The following is a 22,764-nucleotide window of genomic DNA, read 5'->3' on the forward strand; positions in this document are numbered from 1 at the left end:
CGCAAGTAATCCAACACCGTAGGGTCTAGTTTTTATCAGTGAGGGGAGGGTCTGACCGTCGGGGAAGCAATGGAAGACAGTGCCACCCAGAGTGCATGCTAGGCTACCAAAAGTTTGTTAGTAAAAGCTTTTTGAGAGGATGAATAATTACTTTTCTTTGGCATGGATCCAAGACAGTATCGAGTGAGTTCGTTTAGTCTTTGAATCTGTCATTATGCTGAGAAATAGCTAAACCATTTTATTGATAGGTTCTGAGTTTCTGTGCAAACGCGCTAAAACACACTGGTATAATGAAACAATGACGGTAATACATATATAGTCCGCTTCGTTCTGTTGCTACCATAACATAACAAATGATCTTGTGTCTACAGCTCATTTTTGCTGCAATTACTAATATTGAATATAAACAAAAGACGCAATTTATGCTGTAGTTTGCCAATGTCAAAATAAATAAGACGGTACTCCGCGGGCAGCACGCAGGTAGCAGGGATGGCGAGTTGATATTTAGTTTTTTGTTTCGTTTTTTTTCAATGTCAAATTTATTATTTGAAAATTTATTATTATTCTATCTGTCTCTGGGGCGCTCTGAAATGTGCATTCTCTGCTAAGCTGAACAATGGATTGGAATATGTGTCTGACATAGTGTTGCATGGAAACTTCAGCACCTTTTCGGTATATAGTTCGCTATTAGAATTTTCCGATGTTCGGTACCTTTAAGTCAAATGTAAAAGCCAGGGAAATGTGTCTCCCGCATTACTGATTGAGAGAATGAAAGGTGTAATTTGTCAGAATCTTCGCTAGATGGCAGTAGCAACTAAGGTAGCCAAGTCAGGTGACGTGCGCTTGTGCATTCAGCTCGTTGATACAGCACAAGCTCCGACTCTTGTGTTCTAATTTGGAAATATTGTATTATAGGAAGATGCTGTATTGTTATTAAAATATGCTGTTTTCATATCTATTTAAAAATGAAAGACCTGTTTAAAGATTATTTAGTTTACAATTGTTTAATTTTTGAAATATATTTAACACTCTGGGGTCTAAGGGTAAAATGAGGCACACTGGTGATTGTGCGATGCTCTGACATTTGTGTAAATTTCATCAACTTTATATACAGTGATTCCAAAGTGTTTCATATCTTTGTTTTCAGCACAAACTCAGCTACAACAATATGGCAGCAGTAAGTAGGTCATAATCATGTGTGGATTGTAAACTGCTCTAAAAACACACAAACTGTAAACAGTAGTTTTGAACATGCACAGGAATGTTGTAATAAAACACACTAAACAATAGTGAATAAGACTTTTGGTCACTGAAATGTGTTCTTCAAGGTCTTGGGTATCAAAAGATGACAAAATATTTTAGCAAATCCAATGAGAAATATAAAATAAATTGCTAAAAGTTAGTGTTGTGACTATTATTTTTCAACACCAGGTGAGAATGGGAGGGCAAATGGCCTTTCTGTAATGAATATGCATTGGGTAGGAATACCTGCCAGCTAAGTAGGCTATTCACACCTGGCCGCATGCCTCCCCACCACTAAAGACAAAGACTCAGTGAGCCATTTAGAAGACAGAAACAAAGACAACTTTTGATTTTAGAACATTTATTGAAGTAAACTGCATGGAAGATGAGATGAGACTGGTGTACTCTTGCAACGTCTGCCTGGCCTCTTAGCTAGTGGTGAACTAGGCCATGTTTCCTGATCAACTGCAAATATAATAAAAACAAAATTGTTAGGAAATGTGAAATCAAATCAAACTTTATTTATATAGCACATTTCCTTCAACAGGTGAAAATTAAATGTGCCTTACAAAAAAGGGACAAACCACTAACTAATGAAAACAAAATTTATGAAATGTGACATCATATACAAACAAAGATACTTCTAACACAACCAGACGCAGAGAGCCTAGCCTATAATTTTGAGATGCAATAGTACGAATCGTTCATAGTGTGGGAATTTACAAATGCGCACATTGCTGGATATTCCTACAAACACACAGATACGTTGCAATACAGTACACATATTTACCAATATGATCATAAGAAATATACTTACGCATGAAGCTCTTCATCAGTGTCAGCTTCCGGACGGACCATTTTCCAAAATTAAACGAAATGTTCACCTCAAAAGAAGTGAATTAGGCGACACTCTGTGACATTCTATCCCGCTTTCGCAGACATTTCTCCCATGGATCTCGCATCGCCCCTCCTTTAGTCTCCTTCTATGGAGAGTAATTATAATGTTGTTAACATGTGAATGCGATTTGGGCGGACTGCCTGCTGAGCGAAATTCACATAGTAATGAGTAAAGTTTAGCGAAGCATACATGATCTAATTAATCAAATTTGGAACATTTAAAACAATTTATATCATTTGCCAATGGGCGCATTGAAAAGTCGCGATTCTAAGGTTTCTGACAATGTTTTTGTTGCGTCTGTATGATAACAGCACGTGAAGTTAATCATCCAAATAGAAACGAAAGTTAATTTCATCCTGTCGAGCTCTCGACCCCAGAGGGTTAATATATTTTTCTGTTGTTTAGTGTTGTGACACTATAGCCCTATGCTTATTAATATGTTGAACAGGCTTCAACTTAAAGGTTGTTAATAAACCTCGAAATTCGAAAATGAGGTCAACCCTGGTGGACATTACGTTTCTGTTCTCTTAAGGTAATTTCAGTATCGTTAGGTACCGAGTATCGAATCAGTATCATTTAAGTATCAAGTATCATTTCAGTATCAAGTATCGTGATACTAAACCTGGTATCGGTATCAAAGTCAAAATGATGGTTTTGTGACAACACTAGTCTCACGCCTTTTTTAGTTGTGGTGTGGAAGCGCTGCAGCTCTACATACACGCCAGGCCATCTAAGTGTTACGACATGCCATCTAAGTGTTAAGTAATCCGACACCGTCTCTTAGCACAAAATTGGCCATAAGTCATCAATATTTTATACAATCATTGTGATACTCAGTAGATATGTTGGGTGAAGGTATATGATCATGAGGACAAAACCATTTTAAAATCGCTCCATAGGACCCGTCCCAACGCCGCTTGCGGCTTTAATTTTGTTTGTTTTCATTCTTCTCCAATGTGAATCACTTTGTGTTGCATTGTATGTATGAAAGGCATTATACAAATAAAGCTTATTATTGAGATGGAAGGTATGCCATCCTGCCAAGTTACAGAGAGTTTGGCACTTTTCAGGAATAACCACAATGACCACAGACTCTCAACTCTTACAAACATTCATTTCTGTACCTTCTGAGCCCATTTCAACAAACATAATTCACAAACCACTTCACATTTCCACACAATAAAGCCCCAAACCTAGGGGATTTTGCGATTTTTCCTTCTTCTCCCTTCTTCTTCATTTTCCTGCCTGAAATGCTCCTAGCCCACAAAGAATATGTCTCCCCATTGGTCATTTTACGTACATCAACCAATAAAATCATCGGATACACACACAAAATAAACATAAGTTTGCACGTTTTAAAATAGTTCAACTTTGCACCTCTAACATCTGCTTCCCTCATAGCTTACTGGGCACTGCCTTTGCCTTTAGAACTGACATATCCGAGCTGAAATCCCCCCTCCGACTGAAGCAGATCTCTTACTCATTATGCTGGCTTGCTGGCTAACTAAAAATGTAACATTTAACTATTGCTTTTGTATCTGTAAAATCTTCGCGGGACACTCATTTACTCTTCTGAAATCCAAATAAAATAAACCCACACTTTACACAGTTCCGCTTTCCGCATTTTCACCGTGTTTTACGTTAGCTACCTTGCTAACAAGACGACACACTGAGTGTATAACATTACTACACATACAGGCGCCTGCGAAATTGCTCTCTAACATCTGCAATTCGGTCCGGTTGGTAACTTTACCGGTTGTATATAAACTGGGCCAAGTGTCTTGAAACAATTTAGGAAACATTGGGTAGCACTGCTTTGGAATACCGCTTCTTTAATTTGTGTGAGGTAAGATAGCCAGTACTGCTTGTAGTACAGTAACTTGGCGTAATTTTGATATCAATACTTTTAATGGCAGGGCTATATTTTGCCAGTTTGAATAAATGACTTATAGACAGTGCTTTGTATGTGTGAGTAACTTGGCATTTTTGTATGTTGAAAAAAATATTATATTTTCAGTATTGCAAACAGCATTTGAAATGTGCTGGGGCAGGAGCCGAGTTACACGTCTGGCTGAATAGTGAACTTACTTTGTGAAACCAAAAATCCAAAATATCAACAAATTAATCAGGTTAACTCAGTTAGCCACAGGGCCCTGGCAAGCTGCTCCACACATTGAAAACTCTCTATGTAAAGAAATACTTGATGATATCCATGCTCAATTTTTCTTTAGTTAATTTTTTACTGGAAGAACTGAATGTGAAAAAAACTTTACAGTGCAATTTGTGAAATCCCTTTTAAGAATTTAAAACATTTCTATCTTGGTCTCCAAGAAGAGGGAGAGGAATAATAAAAAGTACAGAGGAAAAAATTCAGTAATGCTAATATCACTGCCACTTCAGTTATACACATTATGCAACCATAGGGGTGGTTTCTTCCAGGCGTGTGAGTCCACATTATTCCATTGCAACTGATTAAGGAGCTGTCATGATTTCGTATTCCTTTGTGCTATACAGGCTACTCGGCTACTCATTTCGAGAGCTATTCTCTTTTCAGCAAACGAGCATGAGTATTTAGTTGATACACGTGCAGTACTCTTCTTACTACTACGGAGCTTATTGGCGGCGTCCTAATTATGGTCAATTACTTCCATCTGGTGGTCATTCTATATAACTCCCCTCTAAGAGCACCTCATTGCTTTTGTGTCTAATTCTCATTTCGCATAGAGCCGGTAAGGTGCTTGGTAATTCAGAAAAGAAAAGACTTGGTAAGTCGGTATAGCTTGGAGCAAAGTTTTGAGTTAGTTGTGATACTGATAGTGGGTTTCTGGTGACTTGATTCACGCTACTGTCTGTCAGCCTTTGTTTTGCTCCTATCTTACCTTACCTCAGTGTGAGGTTGAATTTTCTGTTCATTTATCTTACTTCATTTTGTTTGTTTATTTCCTTTCCCTGTCTCTCACGAGACCTACTGGTTGAACACCCCCCCCCCCCGCTCAACTTAAAGAGCCCCTCTTATATTCGGAATATTTGTTTGCGTTCGGTCGTATCCTCCCCTCCCCAAACCATTACAGGAGCTGCCTGTTTTACCTGTCACTACAAACTCGACATGCACACAAAAATAGGCCTCACGCGTTTTGCAGCAATGCATCATTATTTTTTATTTATTTATTATTGATATTGTTATTATTATTATGTTCTCCAGTTGTTGCTATGACCTTACTATTTATTTTTTTATCAAGCATATGGGTCTTAAAATCAAATACTTTTTTTAACTTTCTGACAGTAGAGGTAGAATTATCTTTTATCTCTACTGTCATTGATAATACTGAATTTTTCTGTTTGCACCTACAGTCTGCAGCAAGGATCAAGTCCAGTTCAGCAATAGTAATGAACTTTCCAACAATGGCTACAGCCATTACCACACCATACATAAAGACTCTGGCCTGTACAAGGATCTCCTGCACAAGTTGCACCTGGCTAAGGTGGGTGACTGTATGGGTGAGGGGGATCGAACCATCCGCCGCAACAACAGCTACACTTCGTATACTATGGCTATCTGTGGCATGCACAACGACTTCAAGCAGAAGGACGGAGATGTCAAGCCTGCTGACGATGGAGATAAGGAGAAAAAACAAATGTCCACAAACAATTATATCGGCTACTTCAGCGCAGTGACTGAGAGTAGGCCACCGGATCATCTGGGTGAGGTGGTGTTGGATGCAAGTCAAGAAGCTAGCAGTGAGAAGTCACTTGAAGAGGATGCGTTGGAGATTGACCGGCCAGAAGTCTCTCTGCTCTTTCAGTTCCTGCAGATTCTTACTGCCTGCTTTGGGTCCTTTGCTCATGGAGGCAACGATGTCAGGTAAAAAAGATGATTATGAAAAGGGCAGGTGCATGGTATTTATTTTATAATAAGCAGCATATTGATTTACAATGATATGTTAACCAATTTGGAATGTAAATTGTTCTGCAAAACTTTTTTTTCCAAAGGTTGGCTAAATATTAATGCAAATACACTGGTATAGTTTTTAAACATTGTAGCCATTCTCAAAAATATGCTTGTAAAGGAGAAAAATGCTGCCTTCATGATGGCATTTCAGTAAAGCAATATAATGAAAAAAAAGAAATGAAAGATCATGAAAATCAATCTTTAATATTACTTCTTCAATCAATTGTTTCCCAGCTAACTGAGGACATTTTGGTATGTTCTGATTTAGGACAAGTTATGATGTGGCATCACCAAAAATGTTCTTAGGATGTTATTAAATTCCTTGGAAGGACATTGTTTGGTTACAGTATGACATTTACAGTAATTAGAATTTTTCAGGGATGTTCAAGCAACATCCCTATTGGGTAATGATATAATATAAAGTTCAAAACTTTCAGGGGACATTGGGGGACGTGTTTTCTCCTGTTTATATATTCCATACTACCAGTAATTACATGGAAGCTCATGTTTCTGGAACATATGTTATTCTTTTACAATTACTCTATGAGTTGTCTGATGAATATACACCAGCCATTGCCAGTGTATTCACACAGCAATAGCTACCATTAGCAAACATTGCCCAGCTGACATTAGCTAGTTAGCTGAAAAGCTAGTCTGACATTACCTAGATGTGGTGAAACATCACAAAACTGGAAGCAACAAAATTCTGTAATGTAATGGAATGCCTGATTTATATGCTTTTCTAACTTGACTAATGTTAGCTAATGTTACATATCAAATTTTTCCATCAATCAACAGCAATCCACAGACTTTCTTTATTTGTTTGTTTGTTTTTATTATTCATTTTAAACAAAAGCAAATCCAAAACCTTATGTTATATTGTAACATAGAGCAAAAAGATAGGAATTGGTAAAAGTTTTACTCTAGCTAGTGATGATAAACAGCAAAGTCCTATCAAATTTAGATAGGATGGATTTTTTTTTCATCAAACACAAAACATTGGCATTAAAAGGATTTTATCCTGGATTGTGGTGCTCAGTCTTGCAGTAGAACCGTGCCTTAGCTGGATGAACCACCCAGCAGCCTCATTGAAACAAAAACATATGTTCTGACTTGCGTGTCCCAAAACTTGTGGTTAGCTCTCTATCAACCTTGCAGAAGATAAATATCAGAAATTTTTAGTATTTACAAAATGCATTAGCAAGCAAAACATTACATCTGAAACAGTATTTAGCTAGGAAAAAAACCTTCATATCTATGATCATGCCAGTAGATTAGATTGCTGCTAGCAAGGTTGTTAACCTAGCTCATTTACAGCTTACAGCTTCTCATTTATTAAAAGGAAAGATCCAAAGTAGAGAAAAATGCTGTCTACACACTGTTTAAGGATTCCACAAATTTTCAGCATACAGCTTTCCTCAGTGCTCTCACTGCACAGGTCACAAGTGTTTTTTTGAAAAAGAACATGCAAGTGTCATGACCCGTAACTCACCAGCATTATAATAACCAGGTGTATGCTATCAGACGTAACAAGAAGCAACCTCAGTAACAACCACAACCCAAAGCACAAAGTGATATATAAAAGGCAAGAAGGTGTTCATTATATAGCAAAGCAGGGAGTTAGATCGGTTTGTCCTAAAGGAGTTTGAAGCGTATATACAGGTTTAGCAGGATCTCATCAGGCGGGTAGACGTAGCCCACGCAAGATGGTCCTCTTGTCTAAAAGTCCTACAGTTCCTTACAGATGTTTTGAGTTAGAAACTGGGCTAATCGCTGGCTATCCTTACAATCTGCACTCTTATCTAAAATAACTTTATATAAAAGTAACACTAAGGTTACTTACCTACTATTGGCAATTTAACATGTTACAGAAAATTTTGTAAGAAAAGATGGTGATGATGGTGGTCAAGATGAGCAGATTGTAGACAACAAACAACGTGGACTATAGACATTAGGCAACTCTGAGCTGTAGGCCAAGATTCAGACCCAGACTCCGACCAAGCCTAATTTAAAAAGGTGCACATAATCAAAATATAGCCCGCCATGTTTTTAATAATGGTGCTCCTCAATGATCCCGGCTCATTATTGAGGCAATTGACACATGCAGGCCCTAACAATAGTGGAAAGCTGCAAAAGATAATTTCATGCTAATTACCTTTATGTACAAAACAACACAACGTATGTAAAGAAAAGACAATGCGTGACAAGGGTTATTGTAAAGAATACAAGAAAAGCCCAATTCCTCATTCGTCTCAAAGGAAAGAGAGTGTTAAGTTCAAAAATCCAAAAGGCTTCTCTTTGTAATAATCTACCATCCCAGTCACCACCCCTTCGATGTGGCAAAATCCTTTCTAAAACAAACAAACCTTGAGCTGAGGGTAACCAAGTATAAGGATAGCCATGCTGTAAAAAAATTTATACAGATGGATAGATTGAACAACAAATTCTGCATCATCAGAACATATATGACATAGACATAAGAATTGACTATATGGTAAGTCCTTTTTTGTAAGGAACTGGATGAAAATGGCATGCAGAAGGCTGTTTTTTGCAGTTTCTTTCTTAAAAAGAGTTGTGGGCAAAGAAAGCTGACTTTGACTGGATCAATGCGATGAATAAATCTAACTGAATTTAATCCATATAAGTGTTCATATATAGAAAAAAATGTTCCAGCTCCATAGTTGAGCTCTTACAAATCACATAAATGTCAAGTATATTTCTCCTCCATAGAACCAAATTGGAGGAGAAAGCATTGTTCCAGATGTACAAATCTTGGAGATACCCCAAATATACTGTATATATATATCAGGAAAAACATTAATGGCCTGGACCTTTGTGTCCAGTGGTCGAATGGTACCTTGACCAACCTGCTAACAGAAATAAGTCATGGTACCAAGGCCAAATTCACACTTTTCCAGGTGACTACCCCACGTGGCTGAGTATATAACAACATCATCCAGACAGGTTTCACATTATCAGTATGAGCCAGAACCTGATTCATTAATCTTTGAAGGGTGGCAGGGGCATTTCTTAAATCAAAAGTCATTACAGTGTAGTGTAGGAAACTATCTGGCGTAGTAAAAGCTGACATCTCTGTTGCATGATCATGTAGGATATGTAGTGTTTAGATTTTGGACTTAAAGAGGAAAACAGTGAATAAGAATGTGGCCTGGCCTCCCCATCACAAGCATCAAAGCAAATGTGATTGGGGCCATTTTAAATTCCACTGATACTCTAATCTAGGCTGACAATCTATGGGTCTCACCTCCTCAGAAGAGACAAAACCATATGACACAGGACACCATATTGGCGGTTAGAGACCCTGCATGCCTAATATTTTCCATTACTTTTAGTTTGAATGCAATCTTTAGGTAGGCCAGTCCTTGCCATAAATTAGTCGGACCCCCCTCCCTTCTCTCCTAAACCTTAACTCGGCATCACCCAATCAGGGCAAACAAGCCATGCTGGGTAAGGTATTTAAGATGACCACAGGAAAAAGTGTTGTGTTGCATTTGATTTCTGAGCCTTGAAGAAGAAGAGTTTCCTCTTTTTATTTTAGTGGTGGTTCCTTGGTTGTGTGTGTTTTTAGCTGGTTTTCTTGTCTGATTTCAATTCATTAATCTAATTGATTACTTCGTATTAAATTCAATTATTTAGTCTTGAAACCTGATATAGAGCTTGTTTTGACTTGTTGGTTGATTCCACCAGTTTTCTGTAGACAGACCTATCAATGAATTTGGCGATGTAATTGGTAAATTAAATCAAATAAAATATATTTTACATGTAGGTTAAGTGAGGGGTTCTAGCACACAATATCGCTTGGTTCAGTATTTAGAGTGCTGAACATTTTAACAAGGGCATTGATTGTTGGATTCGGAAAATAAACATATTCTTAATTAATCCTTACTTGTCCGACAATCAAATAAAATAACTTGCCAGTAACCTTTTAGGAGATCTAATTTTGCTACATATTTTGCATTACCAATCCTGTCTACACAATCTTCCATTCTTGGGAGAGAAAAAGAATCAGCTTTTGTCAAAGCATACATTTTTCTGTCATCTGTACAAAAATGGAATGTTCCATCCTGTTAGACCCCAGTAGGCAGGGAAAATGCCATGGGCTTGAACTGGAAACAGTAAGACCATTATCAACAAGATAATCAGTTTCTTTTTTCATACTGGATCATTTAGTGGGGTTTGTACAATATGCATTCTGTTTGATCAGAGCATGATCAATGTCATGTTTCAGAGCATTAGTTCTGGATGGAATATCTGAGAAGAGGCAGGGATATTTTTGAATCAAATGTAAAATATCAGAATTTGACAAATAAGGCAATTTAGATGGAAGAGCTTAGAATGTCTTTAATTGGGCACAGAAAGAGAATTACCGCCTTGACTAAGGCCGTCGATTTCAATAGCATATTCTGCTGAAACGGGAACAACTGGAATAGTTGGACTTTAACATATTTATGTGAAAAACGCAAGCTGTATGTCCAAATGCCAACTCAGATGGACTAAAACCAAGGGATTCCTGCACCATGGTACATATAGCAAAAAGGAGGAGAGGAATTCCATCCTCTCAATCTTCCTTGGTTTAAGCAATACATTTGGAGCATGGATTTCAAAGTCTGATGAAACATTTCTCCCTGAGACTCTGGATGATACGCACTAGCAACTTGATGTTTAACATTCAAATGTTTCAAGACTTTGCCAAACATGGCATGTTTTTGGACATGAAATTGGAACCATGATCTGACCAAATGAATTTTGGTAGCCCAAAAGTGGAACAGAACCTAGGGCTATATTTTAACGATCTAAGCGCACAGTCTAAAGCGCATGGCGCAAGTGCATTTAGGGCATGTCCAAATCCACTTTTGCTAGTTTAAAGGCGGATAATCTGAGTGCAAAGTAAGGCACATGGTTCAAAGGGGTTGTACTTAGTCTCTTAATTAATCATAGGTGTGTTTTGTGCGTAACTTGAAATAAACCAATCAGAGTGTCATCTCCCATTCCCTTTAAAAGCCAGGTGCGTATTGCTATAATAATGGCGGATTTGCCAAGTAGTAGGAAAGCTAATTCTGATAAATATTATGACTAACCATTATGACATGTATTTTTAAAAAATATCGCGCATTGTGCACCCGCCTATGTAGGTGCATATTACTATCTTAATAATGTGCACTTAAAATAACAGTAAAATGCTGCGCCATTGACTTAAGACCAGGTTTTTGTTGGTCAATCGCGCAGCTTTCCGCTGCCTCAAGATAGCAATGCGCCAACAATGTGCCTGACCACACCTCATTTTAAGACCAACTTAACAACATGGGCGCTCAGATGGGTCCAAGTACATTTGCTATTTAAACAACGTGGGCGCTGGACGGGAAAATGACTGCGTTGGTCTGAAACTAGCAAAGACACTTGCGTTGCACTTGGCGCCGCTTTGCGCCGGGTGTAAGATAGAGCCTTTAATCACAGATTTCACAATATCATGGGCTTTAAGTGTATGCAGAGGTACAGCTTCAGGGTACTGTGCTGCAGCACATATTAAGGTTAACATATATGTGTGACCGAACTTCAGTCTTTGGAGAGGACCAACACAATCTATTCTAATTTTCTCAAAAGGTTCACCTATAACAGGAATAGGCTTCAGGGGAAATTACTTGATTAGGCTTTTGTCTAGGGGTATGATTCTCGCTTGGGGTGCGAGAGGTCCTGGGTTTATATCCCGGATGAGCCCCCAGTTTTGTTGTGATCCTGTCTAGGGTCAGACCATAACAGGGTGAATGATAAGGGAAATGAGTAGGGAATGGGAAAGGGAAATGTACTGCAAACCGACCAGTAACTCCATTCCCTATATGCCTATGCGAATCTGTCTGAAATCTGGCTATTCTTTGAAGGATACCGGGCACGAGGTGACTTCAGAAGACATCTCCATGGTTGTCATTAAAGGTGCTTTGCTGCTGGGAAAGTTCCTGTTCACAGTGTGGGAGGGTTTACTCCACACTTCTTTAAGGAGATCATCAGTTATTCCTTAAGGTGGTCCTTGTAGTGGTCTGTACAGGACCTTTTGCAGCAGGTTGTCTGCTGCCATCTGGATGGTATGACCGAGTTGGTGGTGGGTGATGGTCACCTCTATGCTCCTACAGTTAACCCTCTGTAGGAGCTCCAAGTGTGGCACAAGATCCTGCCAGACCACTTTAAGAATGTGCTGGAGGTATCTTACATGAAAAAATTCAAGCTGTTTCAAGTGATAGCTGTCGAGTGTTCATATTTTGCACCCACAGAGAAGTGGCAAGGATCCAGAGTGCAACCATTTTGGTTGCACATGCGACCAAAAATCTGCGACCAAGTGCGACTAAACATTTTCATTGGTCGCACCGGTATGCCTGACATTATCAGGTCTTGCTCTGTGTGTTATAACGGAGTATTATGGCCACAGAGGAAAATTCGGAGATTTCGAGAATAAGGTCGTAATATTACGAGAATAAAGTCGGAATTTAACGAGAAAAAGAGTCATACTATTATGAGAATAAAGTCGTAATTTTACAAGAAAAAAAGTCATAATATTACGAGAATATTCGTAATATTATGACTTTTTTCTCAATTACGACTTTATTCTCGTAATATTACGACCTTATTCTCGAAATCTCCGAATTTTTTCCCCCTCAATGTGGCCCTAATACTCCGTCGTAGTAGTCTACAGTGTGTATATGTGTGTAGTGTTTTTTTTTTTTTCCACCCGCATTCTGCAAAGACCCACCCCTACTCTGCCTCAGATTGGCTCTGACCCTGATATTCTTCTTCGCTGAATGCGGGTGGGGAAAAAAATAAGGCATGTATGTGTGAAACCGTGCCCTGTACTCCTCCGGGAGCAGCGCACACTTTTTTAGTTATTTGAGTTTGATTTATTTATTTGAGTTTGTCAAGCACTTATATATCAGTACTTTTTAAGTTTATTTTTTAAACAATTGAGGTTATTTTGATTTCTTGTTTGTGCTGTGATTTAAATAAAGAAAAAACATTTATCTGCACCTTTATTCCTGTTTACTATCATTTACATAATGTGTTAAGAAATTACCAATGTGTATTGGAACTGACAAAAAAGGTAACGCTTAAAATGTATTACTGCGGCACCAAAAGGCACGGTGAAAAATTTTGGGTGCACCTAAATTATGTGCTGGTGCACTTAAATGAAAAAGTTAGGCGCACCAGTGCAACCAATGTAAAAAGTTAGTCTGGAGCCCTGAGTGTGTAGATGCATATTGTCCAGTAGCTCTTGTCATCCTTTGGACAGCTGAGGAACAGAGCAATGGAGAGGAGCAATAAGCCCCTAGTGTTGCTGCTGATGGATCTGTCCCTCTTGTTTTTATACATTGTGATAATATTTGCATTGGGGGATTTCTCTCTTAGTGCCATTCCAGGGAGATTAACAGGTGGACTGCTTTGGCGGTACTGAGATAGCCCCCTCTGCTTCTGGGGCTCAGCAGGGATGGAATCAGGTTCCCAGAGTTTTGTAGTTCGTTAGTCACCTAATGGCGAAGCAGACCTCAGAGAAGGCAGGAGGGAGGTCAAGGTTCTCATTGAATGGTAGAGTTGGCAGCTCATCCAGGACTGAAAAGTCAAATGGATTTGACCAATTTAAGAGTGCTGACCCATTTTCATTTTCAAGTTAATGTATGCACAATCTGAAAATTTTTAAATTTAAATGCAGTCCATTCCATATTCAATTTTTCTCACCCTCTATACAGCCCAATCATACTTAAAATGAATAACCGCATTTAAAATGACAGTTTCTTATTGTAACGACATTATCCATGACAAAAATGATTTCTCATTTATCTTTTCATTTTAATGTTTTTGTGGCACAAGAGTGACATAAATCAAATTCAATTCACTTCCATTTGCAATATCATACCCACGTGGTCACGCAAAAACCCTTCCAAAATTCAAATTGAAAATACATATCCATCCAGATGTGCTTCCATATAAGTGTGTGCATTAACTTGAAAATGAAAGCACAAACTGGTCTCAGTCTTGAATCATCTCAACCGTTCTTGGTCTCCGTATTAACTCAAACTTGAATTGCCACTGACTCAGTCTGCAATAAGACCCAACTGAGCCCTTCCTAACTAGAGCCCTAGGAACATTTTAACCAGTTGGCAAGCTACCTTGCTGATATCAGCCAGCGATACTCATACAGAGAGTAGTCAATGTGTGGAATAGCCTGCCAGGTCATGTAGTATTAGATGCTATCTAGTCTGTCGGTAATCAGAGCACTAATTTATTCAGGAAAATGGCAAGCATTATTGGGCTGAATGGCCTGTTCTGATCATTATGTTATTAAATTCAATTCAGTTTTATTTGTATAGTGCATTTTACAGTAAACTGTCAAAAAGACACTTTACAGAGTAAATTTCCATTTATGTTCCCTCGTTCTACTAACAGAACTCAATCTGAATAATCTCTTGTAGTTCACTTTGTTGATCCCCTTTATGAATTTAAAAGCCTCAATCAAATCACCACTGAGTCTCCTTCTACTAAGCTTGAAGAGGTTAAGCATCTTAAGTATTTCCTCATAGCTTTTATATTTCATACCAGGAATCAATTTTGTTGCTCATCTTTGATCTTTTTCCAGAGCCTCTATATCTTTCTTGTAGTACGGTCCCCAGAACTGTAAACAATAATACTCTAAGTGTGATCTAACAAATGTATCATATACAATAAGTATAACATCCTTGATTTATACTCAATACATTTAGCAATATATCCCAGCATCCTGTTGGCCTTTTTTATTGCTACAGCACAGTGCCTAGAACCAGAAAGGCTTTAATCAACCATTACTCCCAAGTCTTTTTAAAACTGAGCACATTCCAATTTTGTTCCTCCCTTAAAGTAATCCTGCCTAATCTTTTTATTTCCCACATGCAGAACTTTACATTTGGCAATATTAATTTTCATTTGCCAGGTTCCCGCCCACTTCTGGATTTTATTTAAATCTTCTTGGATTACTTTAGTAGTTTCCAAACTATTAGCTGAGCCTCCCAGTTTTGTATCATCTGCAAATTTGACTAATGTACTTTCTATGTCCCTTTCAAGGTCATTGATATAAAAAAGGAAGAGCAGTGGCCCCAGCACCAATCCTTGTGGGACTCCACTTCCAACAGTACTACTACTACTCTTTGTGTTCTACCCTGTAGCCAGTTCCGAATCCACTCTGAAATACGTCCTCTAATTCCTACTGTCTTCATTTTACTAACAGGTCTCTCGTGTGGTACCTTATCAAATGTCTTTTACAAATCTAAGTAGATAATATAATATGCCTTGTTATAACACTTCAAAGAATACCTGAAGGTTTGTCAGACATGACCTTCCCTTACGAAAACCATGCTGGCTATCTCTTAGGATGTTGCTATTTTCAAGAAATACTTCCAACTTGCCTCTAATGGCATTACTGAATGTCTTCAGTAATTCATGCAGTAATACTTTATCCTCTATTTCAATATCTCATAAGAGTTCTGAGTACTGAATATGCCTTCCAGTCTATTAGTAACCTCTTCTCTAGTAACATTCTCAACAAAATTACTATTTAAGGCAACAGCTACATCTTTATTCTTAGGTAAGCAATGCTCCTTCTTCATTCCTGATGCACCTGATATCCTCTTTGACTTTCCTTTTCCTACTACAGTGTCGAAAGAAACAATTAGGATTACTTTTTGCATCTTGGGCAATTTGCCATTGAAAGAACCTCTTGGCTTCCCGTAGTTCTTTTTTAACCTTAGCATGCATATTACAATATTCAGCCTTATTACTCTCAATGCTGTCATTTCTATGTATCTTATACAGTTTTGTTTTTTTTTTCTCAAACTCTCCCATATGGCTTTGTTTATCAGCTGGGGGGAGCACTTCTTACTTACTTACTTTTCCTTGCCTTTGGAATAAATTTACTTTGCGCCTCAAGTATAGCCCTTTTGAACCTACCCCACTTTTCATTCACAGTCTTGCAGTAAAGATGTTTCACCCAGTCAATATTACTTAAATTTTCACGCATGTTGTTGAAATTGGCTCGTCTAAAATAAAAAATTCTGGCCATAGAGGAGGCCTTGTTAATTTGCCGTAATAAATCAAATTTAACTGCAGAATGATTGCTGGTCCCAAATGGATTAATTACCTCTATGCTACAAATTCTGTCCGGATCATTACATAGCACCACATCCAGAATTGATTTCCCTCTTGTGGGCTGATTGACATACTGTGCCAGAAATTTATAACATCTAAAAATTCTTCCTTACTTTTTCCTTGTCCTGTCATCATTTCCCAATTAATAGCAGGGTAATTGAAGTCACCCATAATAATAGTCTCACAATCCTGACAAGCTTGTTTTATTTTTCCAAAGAGTGTTGAGTTCACACTACTGTCTGAGCTGGCGGTCGATAACACACTCCTACTGTAATCCTAACTATGTCCCCTCTATTTATAGCAGCCTCAAGCACCAAAAATTTATTTTTTATACTTCTAGCATTTAAGCAAAGACATTTCAGATTATTACTTCTACACATCCTCTACCATTCTCTCACCCCCCGCCGCCCCAAGCCACCCTTCCTACAACTTTGCTTTAACAAGACTTCATTAGTGTTCACACTATAGAGGGTATGCACATAACATCACAGTAGGTGGAAGTCACTGCGGTTACACCAACTGAGTGGCAGAAAGACTACTGAGTGATAGCATTAGCGTTCAGCTTGAATGCGGTGAAAACACAAAAAAACACATCTAAAATGGGAAAGAGCTGTTGTGCATTTGACTGTACAAATAGATTCAACAAGAAATCGGAGCTATCTTTTTTTACAGACTGCCGAAAGCTAAAGAAAAGAGAAGCAAATGGATCGCTGCAATTCGCAGAAACAACTGGAATCCAGGCACTGAAACGTGGATTTGCGGTTGTCATTTTGTGTCAGGTATGTTGGATTTTTTGGGTAAAATCATACCTTAATTTATGTAGGCTACTGTATTCACTACTCATCGATTAAATATTTAGCATCTTTCATTTATATTCTGTGTAACTGTAAAGTTTTTGTCAGCATTTATTAAAAAACATCCATGATGATGAGCCTTGTGTTCTACAAACAAATGGGGGATGGTTAGATAGTAATAGCTAGCCAAGCATATAAATTATTAAGGTATGATTTTACCCAAAAATCCAACATACCTGACACAAAATAACAACCGCAAATCCACGTTTCGGTGCCTGGATTCGAGTTGTTTCTGCGAATTGCAGTGATGCATCGTTTCTCTTTTCTTTAGCTTTCGGCCGTCTGTAAAAAGATAGCTCAGATTTCTTGTTGAATGTCCACGGACCACTGGTTCTTTGGTAAGTTGTAAAGATCACTGTCGAGTCCAACTGCCTTTAATTTAAGCAAATAATTGTTTGTTTTACTCCCGGTTTTGCAGTTTCTTATACTAAAGGCAGCCATGTGGCAGCATGTTTTGCCACTCAATCCCGACTGAGGGGGCGTATTCCGGTGGGAAAGTCACGTCAATGCATACCCTCTATTATAGGAAGCCCTGACAGCTTCCATCCTGACAGTCTGCACTTCCCTACCCTTTTCACTTTCTGACCTCCCTGCCCCCCAAGTCCCTAGTTTAAATCCTGTGCTAACTTAAGCATACGCTGGCCCAGTGAAGCAGGACCCCTCTGGTTCAGGTGCAGCCTGTTACGCTTGTACAGGTCACCCCTGTCCAAGAAGTAGTGCCAGTGTCCCATAAACCTGTACCCCTCTTTCCTACACCAGGTTTGTAGCCACGTGTAAAAAACCTCCAAATAAAATTTTCCTTTCTTCTACTTGCATGTGGTACTAGTAGTATTCCAGAAAAAATTACCGTGGAGGTTCTGCTCCTAATCTTTTCTGCTAGCTCCACAAATTAGTCCTGCAGAACTTCAAACCTACCCTTACCTATGTCATGGGTTCCTATGTGAACCATCTTCACTGGATGCCTCCCCGCTCTGGCCAGGAGCTTGTCCACATGCTCCAGGAGATCTCCTACCTGGGTACCAGGCAGGCAACATAACGTACGAAACTCCTTTTCATACAAACAGCCTATGCTGTCTACCCCCCTGATAATTGAATCCCCCACTATCACTAACTCCCTTTTTTCGAGAGGAGGTGGCCACCTGGGTGCCCAGTGGCTCCTCGGTCCTCCCACTCTCAGGGTCAAGAGCCAAATCCAATTCCTGCAAGGGCTGGAATTAGTTGGACACCACAACCTCTGGAGAGATGTACATGCCCTTTTCTACAGCTGTGCCCCACTGTCACCCAACTCTCTCTCCCTGCCTGCTTTCCAGCTGTGACATGCACACCAAATCCTTAACCCTCTGGGGTCGAGAGCTCCGCCGGCGGAGCTCGACAAGATGAAATTAACTTTAGTTTCTATTTGGATGATTAACTTCACGTGCTGTTATCATACAGACGCAACAAAAACATTGACAGAAACCTTAGAATCGCGACTTTCCAATGCGCCCATTGGCAAATAATATGAATTGTTTTAAATGTTCTAAATTTGATTAATTAGATCATGTATGCTTCGTTAAACTTTACTCATTACTATGTGAATTTCGCTCAGCAGGAAGTCCGCCCAAATCGCATTCACATGTTAACAATTATAATTACTCTCCATAGAAGGAGACTAAAGGAGGGGCGATGCGAGATCCATGTGAGAAATGCCAAGTCTGCGAAAGCGGGATAGAATGTCAAAGTGTCGCCGAATTCACTTCTTTTGAGGTGAACATTTCGTTTAATTTTGGAAAATGGTCCGGAAGCCGACACTGATGAAGAGCGGTGTCATTTCGAACAACGAACTGATCCAGCTGAGGATCAACTTCATGCGTAAGTATATTTCTTATGATCATATTGGTAAATATGTGTACTGTATTGCAACGTATCTGTGTGTTTGTAGGAATATCCAGCAATATGCGCATTTGTAAATTCCCACACTACGAATGATTTGAACTATTGCATCTCAAAATTATAGGCTAGCCTCTCTGCGTCTGGTTGTGTTAGAAGTATCAGGTAGACTGTATGTTTTTCGATCATATTGGTAATAAACAGCCCGTGGCGTGGCTAGGATTCTAAAACTGATGTCCTCGCACAATCGATATTAGCATACTGTAAGTAAATTCGGGAAATAGCAATATAATAACCACTTAGCTAAACAGACCTAGCCTACTTCAGATTGAGGCAGTTTTATTGATGAGTTGCATGTAGTTGAGCTGGAATAGCAATGTTTATTTAGTTTAGCTAATGTTGTTTTGTTGATAGCTTGCATTATTTGTAAATGTGTGCTGTATTGCATTCTCTGTGTTTGTAGGAATATTCACTAATATGCGCGCTTGTAAATTCCCACACTACGAACGATTCTAACCATTGCTTCTCAAAATTATAGGCTACCTCTCTGCGTCTGGTTGTGCTTGTTTGGTTCTTTGTTTGTATATGATGTAACCATGTCACATTTCCTAAGTTTTGTTTTCATTAGTTAGTGGTTTGCCCCTTTTTTGTAAAGCACATTTAATTTTCACCTGTTGAAGGAAATGTGCTATATAAATAAAGTTTGATTTGATGTCACATTTCCTAACAATTTTGTTTTTATTATATTTACAGAGATGCTGATCAGGAAACACGGCCTAGTTCACCACTAGCTAAGAGGCCACGCAAGCGTTGCAAGAGTACACCAGTCTCATCTCATCTTCCATGCGTATAGTTTGCTTCAATAAATGTTCTGAAAATCAAAAGATGTCTTTGTTTCTGTCTTCTAAATGGCTCACTGAGTCTTTGTCTTAGTGGTGGGTAGGCATGCGGCCAGGTGTGAATGGCCTACTTAGCTGGCAGGTCTTCCTACCCAATGCATATTCATTACAGAAAGGCCATTTGCCCTCCCATTCTCACCTGGTGTTGAAAAGTAGTAGTCACAACACTAACTTTTAGCAATGTATTTTATGTTTCTCATTGGATTTGCTAAAATATTTTGTCATCTTTTGATACCCAAGACCTTGATGAACACATTTCAGTGACCAAAAGTCTTAGTCACAATTGTTCAGTGTGCTTTATTACAACATTCCTGTGCATGTTCAAAACTACTGTTTACAGTTTGTGTGTTTTTAGAGCAGTTTACAATCCACACATGATTATGACCTACTTACTGCTGCCATATTATTGTAGCCGAGTCTGTGCTGAAAACAAAGATATGAAACACTTTGGAATCACTGTATATAAAGTTGATGAAATTTACACAAATGTCAGAGCATCGTACAATCACCAGTGTGCCTCATTTTACCCTTAGACCCCAGAGGGTTAAAGGACACACTACTCAGTTCTTGGAACTCAAAAAATGTGCGGGTGGCTCCGGACAACTAGCAGCACAAACCAGAGAATAAAAATAAATAAATGTAAGGAATGCAAATATTTTATTATTCTTTCATTCTAGTTCTTCATTTAGTGAGACTGTTATGAACAGGTACAGTGTCCTATCACAAGCTAGAGTGTAGTTCGAGAATAAGCCAGAATCCAGTATCAGCATCACTTGGGTGTGTCAAAAGAAGTGCATGGAGGAAAGAGAAACTGGTGGATTGCAAGTGAAACCATGTTTTCCCTGTGGAACAAACAATGTAGATTTTAGCTGAAGTAAACCTTGAAAAAGGAAACAGTCATCAAAACGGACAGCTTTGCAGAAGTTTTCATGTTCTCTTTGTTGTTTTAACGTGAGTTTAAGTGACAGAGCGTTCGCTTCGCGGCTACTGTGGATAACTTGTGCTATCAGAGGCAATGGTGGAATTCGTTTCAGAAATGGACATGTACTGAAAGCAACAGTGCTGTGAGTTTCAAGAGGAGACTAATTACATTGCTGAAGAGAAAAGCAAAGGTGTATTCTGTGGGCAGACATTTTGATAAGCTAAAGTTTAGTAACCACCGGTGCATACGGGCCGGTAGTGTAGTGTTTCAAGTTTCAGTTCCGTTGTACCTCGCCATTAACGTAAATCCAAGTAAGTGAGTTTGCTGAGGTCGTGATCGTTAATGTTAAAGTGTTCGGAAGACGGCGATTACAGAAGACAATCACAGGAAAAGTCGGAACTGTGCATTCATTTTGGCTGGACTACGCCGTAGTGTGAAACACACACGCACACTGGAGCATCCATTGCTCATTAGAACTCTATAAAAGAGGAAAAGTTCCCTGCCATCCAAAGACATCTTCCAGTGACTCATCTCATCTCTGTTTAAGTCTACAGAGTGGTATTTATATCAAAACTTTACTATTCATTAAGAGACTGAGGTAATAAGTTTACTATCCTTTATTGAACTGAATACATTTAAATGAGTGGCTGATACCATATTTTGTGTTTTGACGTGAATATTCCTATTGTGGGGTTTATTGAATTTTGTTTACAATAGTGGAATATGGACTGAAAGAAAACAAACCTGCAAATAATGGACTTCATAAAAGAGGGTTTTGTGAAGTGAACTATCTCATATGTGAATCCATTTTGTAGTTGAAATAGCTATTTTCTGTTGGTTTTGATACTGTTGATACTGTGAGAAGAGGTTATTATTAAGCTCTTTATTAAGCACTACCAGGTGTAAAATTAGGAGGAGATAACAATGCAGTTTTGTTCACTTAAAACTAAACTTTTATCTGTGCCCTCTCTTTTGTTGTTTCTTGGAGCCATTTTCATCTCTAAAATATATTTGAAATAGTTATCTTCTTGACCACGAGTGGTAATGACATTCTGTGATCATCAGTAATTTGTCTATACAAGCCAAAAACTGGTTTTGTTTCTTTGCATGAATATTATCATTTTATGTTGAAAAAATCCTAGACAAAGAAATACATGTTCAAGCTGATTATAAATTCCAACAATGAAATACTGTGGCGAGTTGGACAAATGGAGGCAGAGACAGGAGTTGAAATGATCAAATCACTCACACTGAGCTTTGCTTTATTTACCAGTCCTAACAAGGACTATTGGTTTGCTTCTCCAAGATAATTACAGCACATAAGCAGGACACACACTGACACTCACTGCTCAGAGCCTCCCCTTATATTGCTTGAGCTATGCAAATAAGGTTACTTGTAGAGCGGCCGCTGATTGGCTGCCTAGCGCAAACCTTTTAGCCAATCGCGGCCGCTCCTGCCCCTACCCAGCTCCAAGCTGCGACACACACATGACTAGGAGAAGGAACACGGGGAACTTAAAGGAGTAACATGGTGGTTTTCAAACTTTCTCGGTTTTATGTGCTATTTGCACAAGAAGCATTGAAGAAACACGATGAGTAAAGTATTAAATATGTCCATTCTTTATTTTTGGAGAAATATGCGTTTTAAATTTATCGTTCTATTTTCAGCCGGTTGAGAATGTTATCAACTTACTGCATCACAAGTACAGTAACCACTCCCCTTTCCACGCCCCGTAAAGAAATCTGACTGGACACACCGTCCTGCTACAAGTGTGCTGTGAAGTTTAGGTAGCAAACAACAAGACTGAATCCTTCTGACATAGCCTAATTTACATAGAAACTATACGCTTAGATCGCCTAGTTTCTCTCACTGTGGCTAAGCGGAATCGATAACGTTTCAGAAAATATATAACTTCAAAAGGTTTAATTCAATCTTCTACTGGGACTTGTGCCGT

At 38.7% G+C, this 22,764-nt stretch overlaps 1 protein-coding gene across 1 annotated transcript in view; it reads left to right on the forward strand.

The window, feature by feature from the left end:
* The window catches only part of LOC118206733 (sodium-dependent phosphate transporter 1-B-like), a 320,116-nt gene that overhangs the window by 259,977 nt on the left and 37,375 nt on the right, over positions 1-22,764 (forward strand). Inside the window, exon 8 of the mRNA XM_035379759.1 lies at positions 5,492-6,002. Within this exon, the coding sequence (XP_035235650.1) occupies positions 5,492-6,002 (511 nt within the window). The remainder of the gene's footprint in view (positions 1-5,491; positions 6,003-22,764) is intronic.

This window comes from Anguilla anguilla, chromosome 10 (assembly GCF_013347855.1).
Source record: "Anguilla anguilla isolate fAngAng1 chromosome 10, fAngAng1.pri, whole genome shotgun sequence".
Taxonomy (NCBI): domain Eukaryota; kingdom Metazoa; phylum Chordata; class Actinopteri; order Anguilliformes; family Anguillidae; genus Anguilla; species Anguilla anguilla.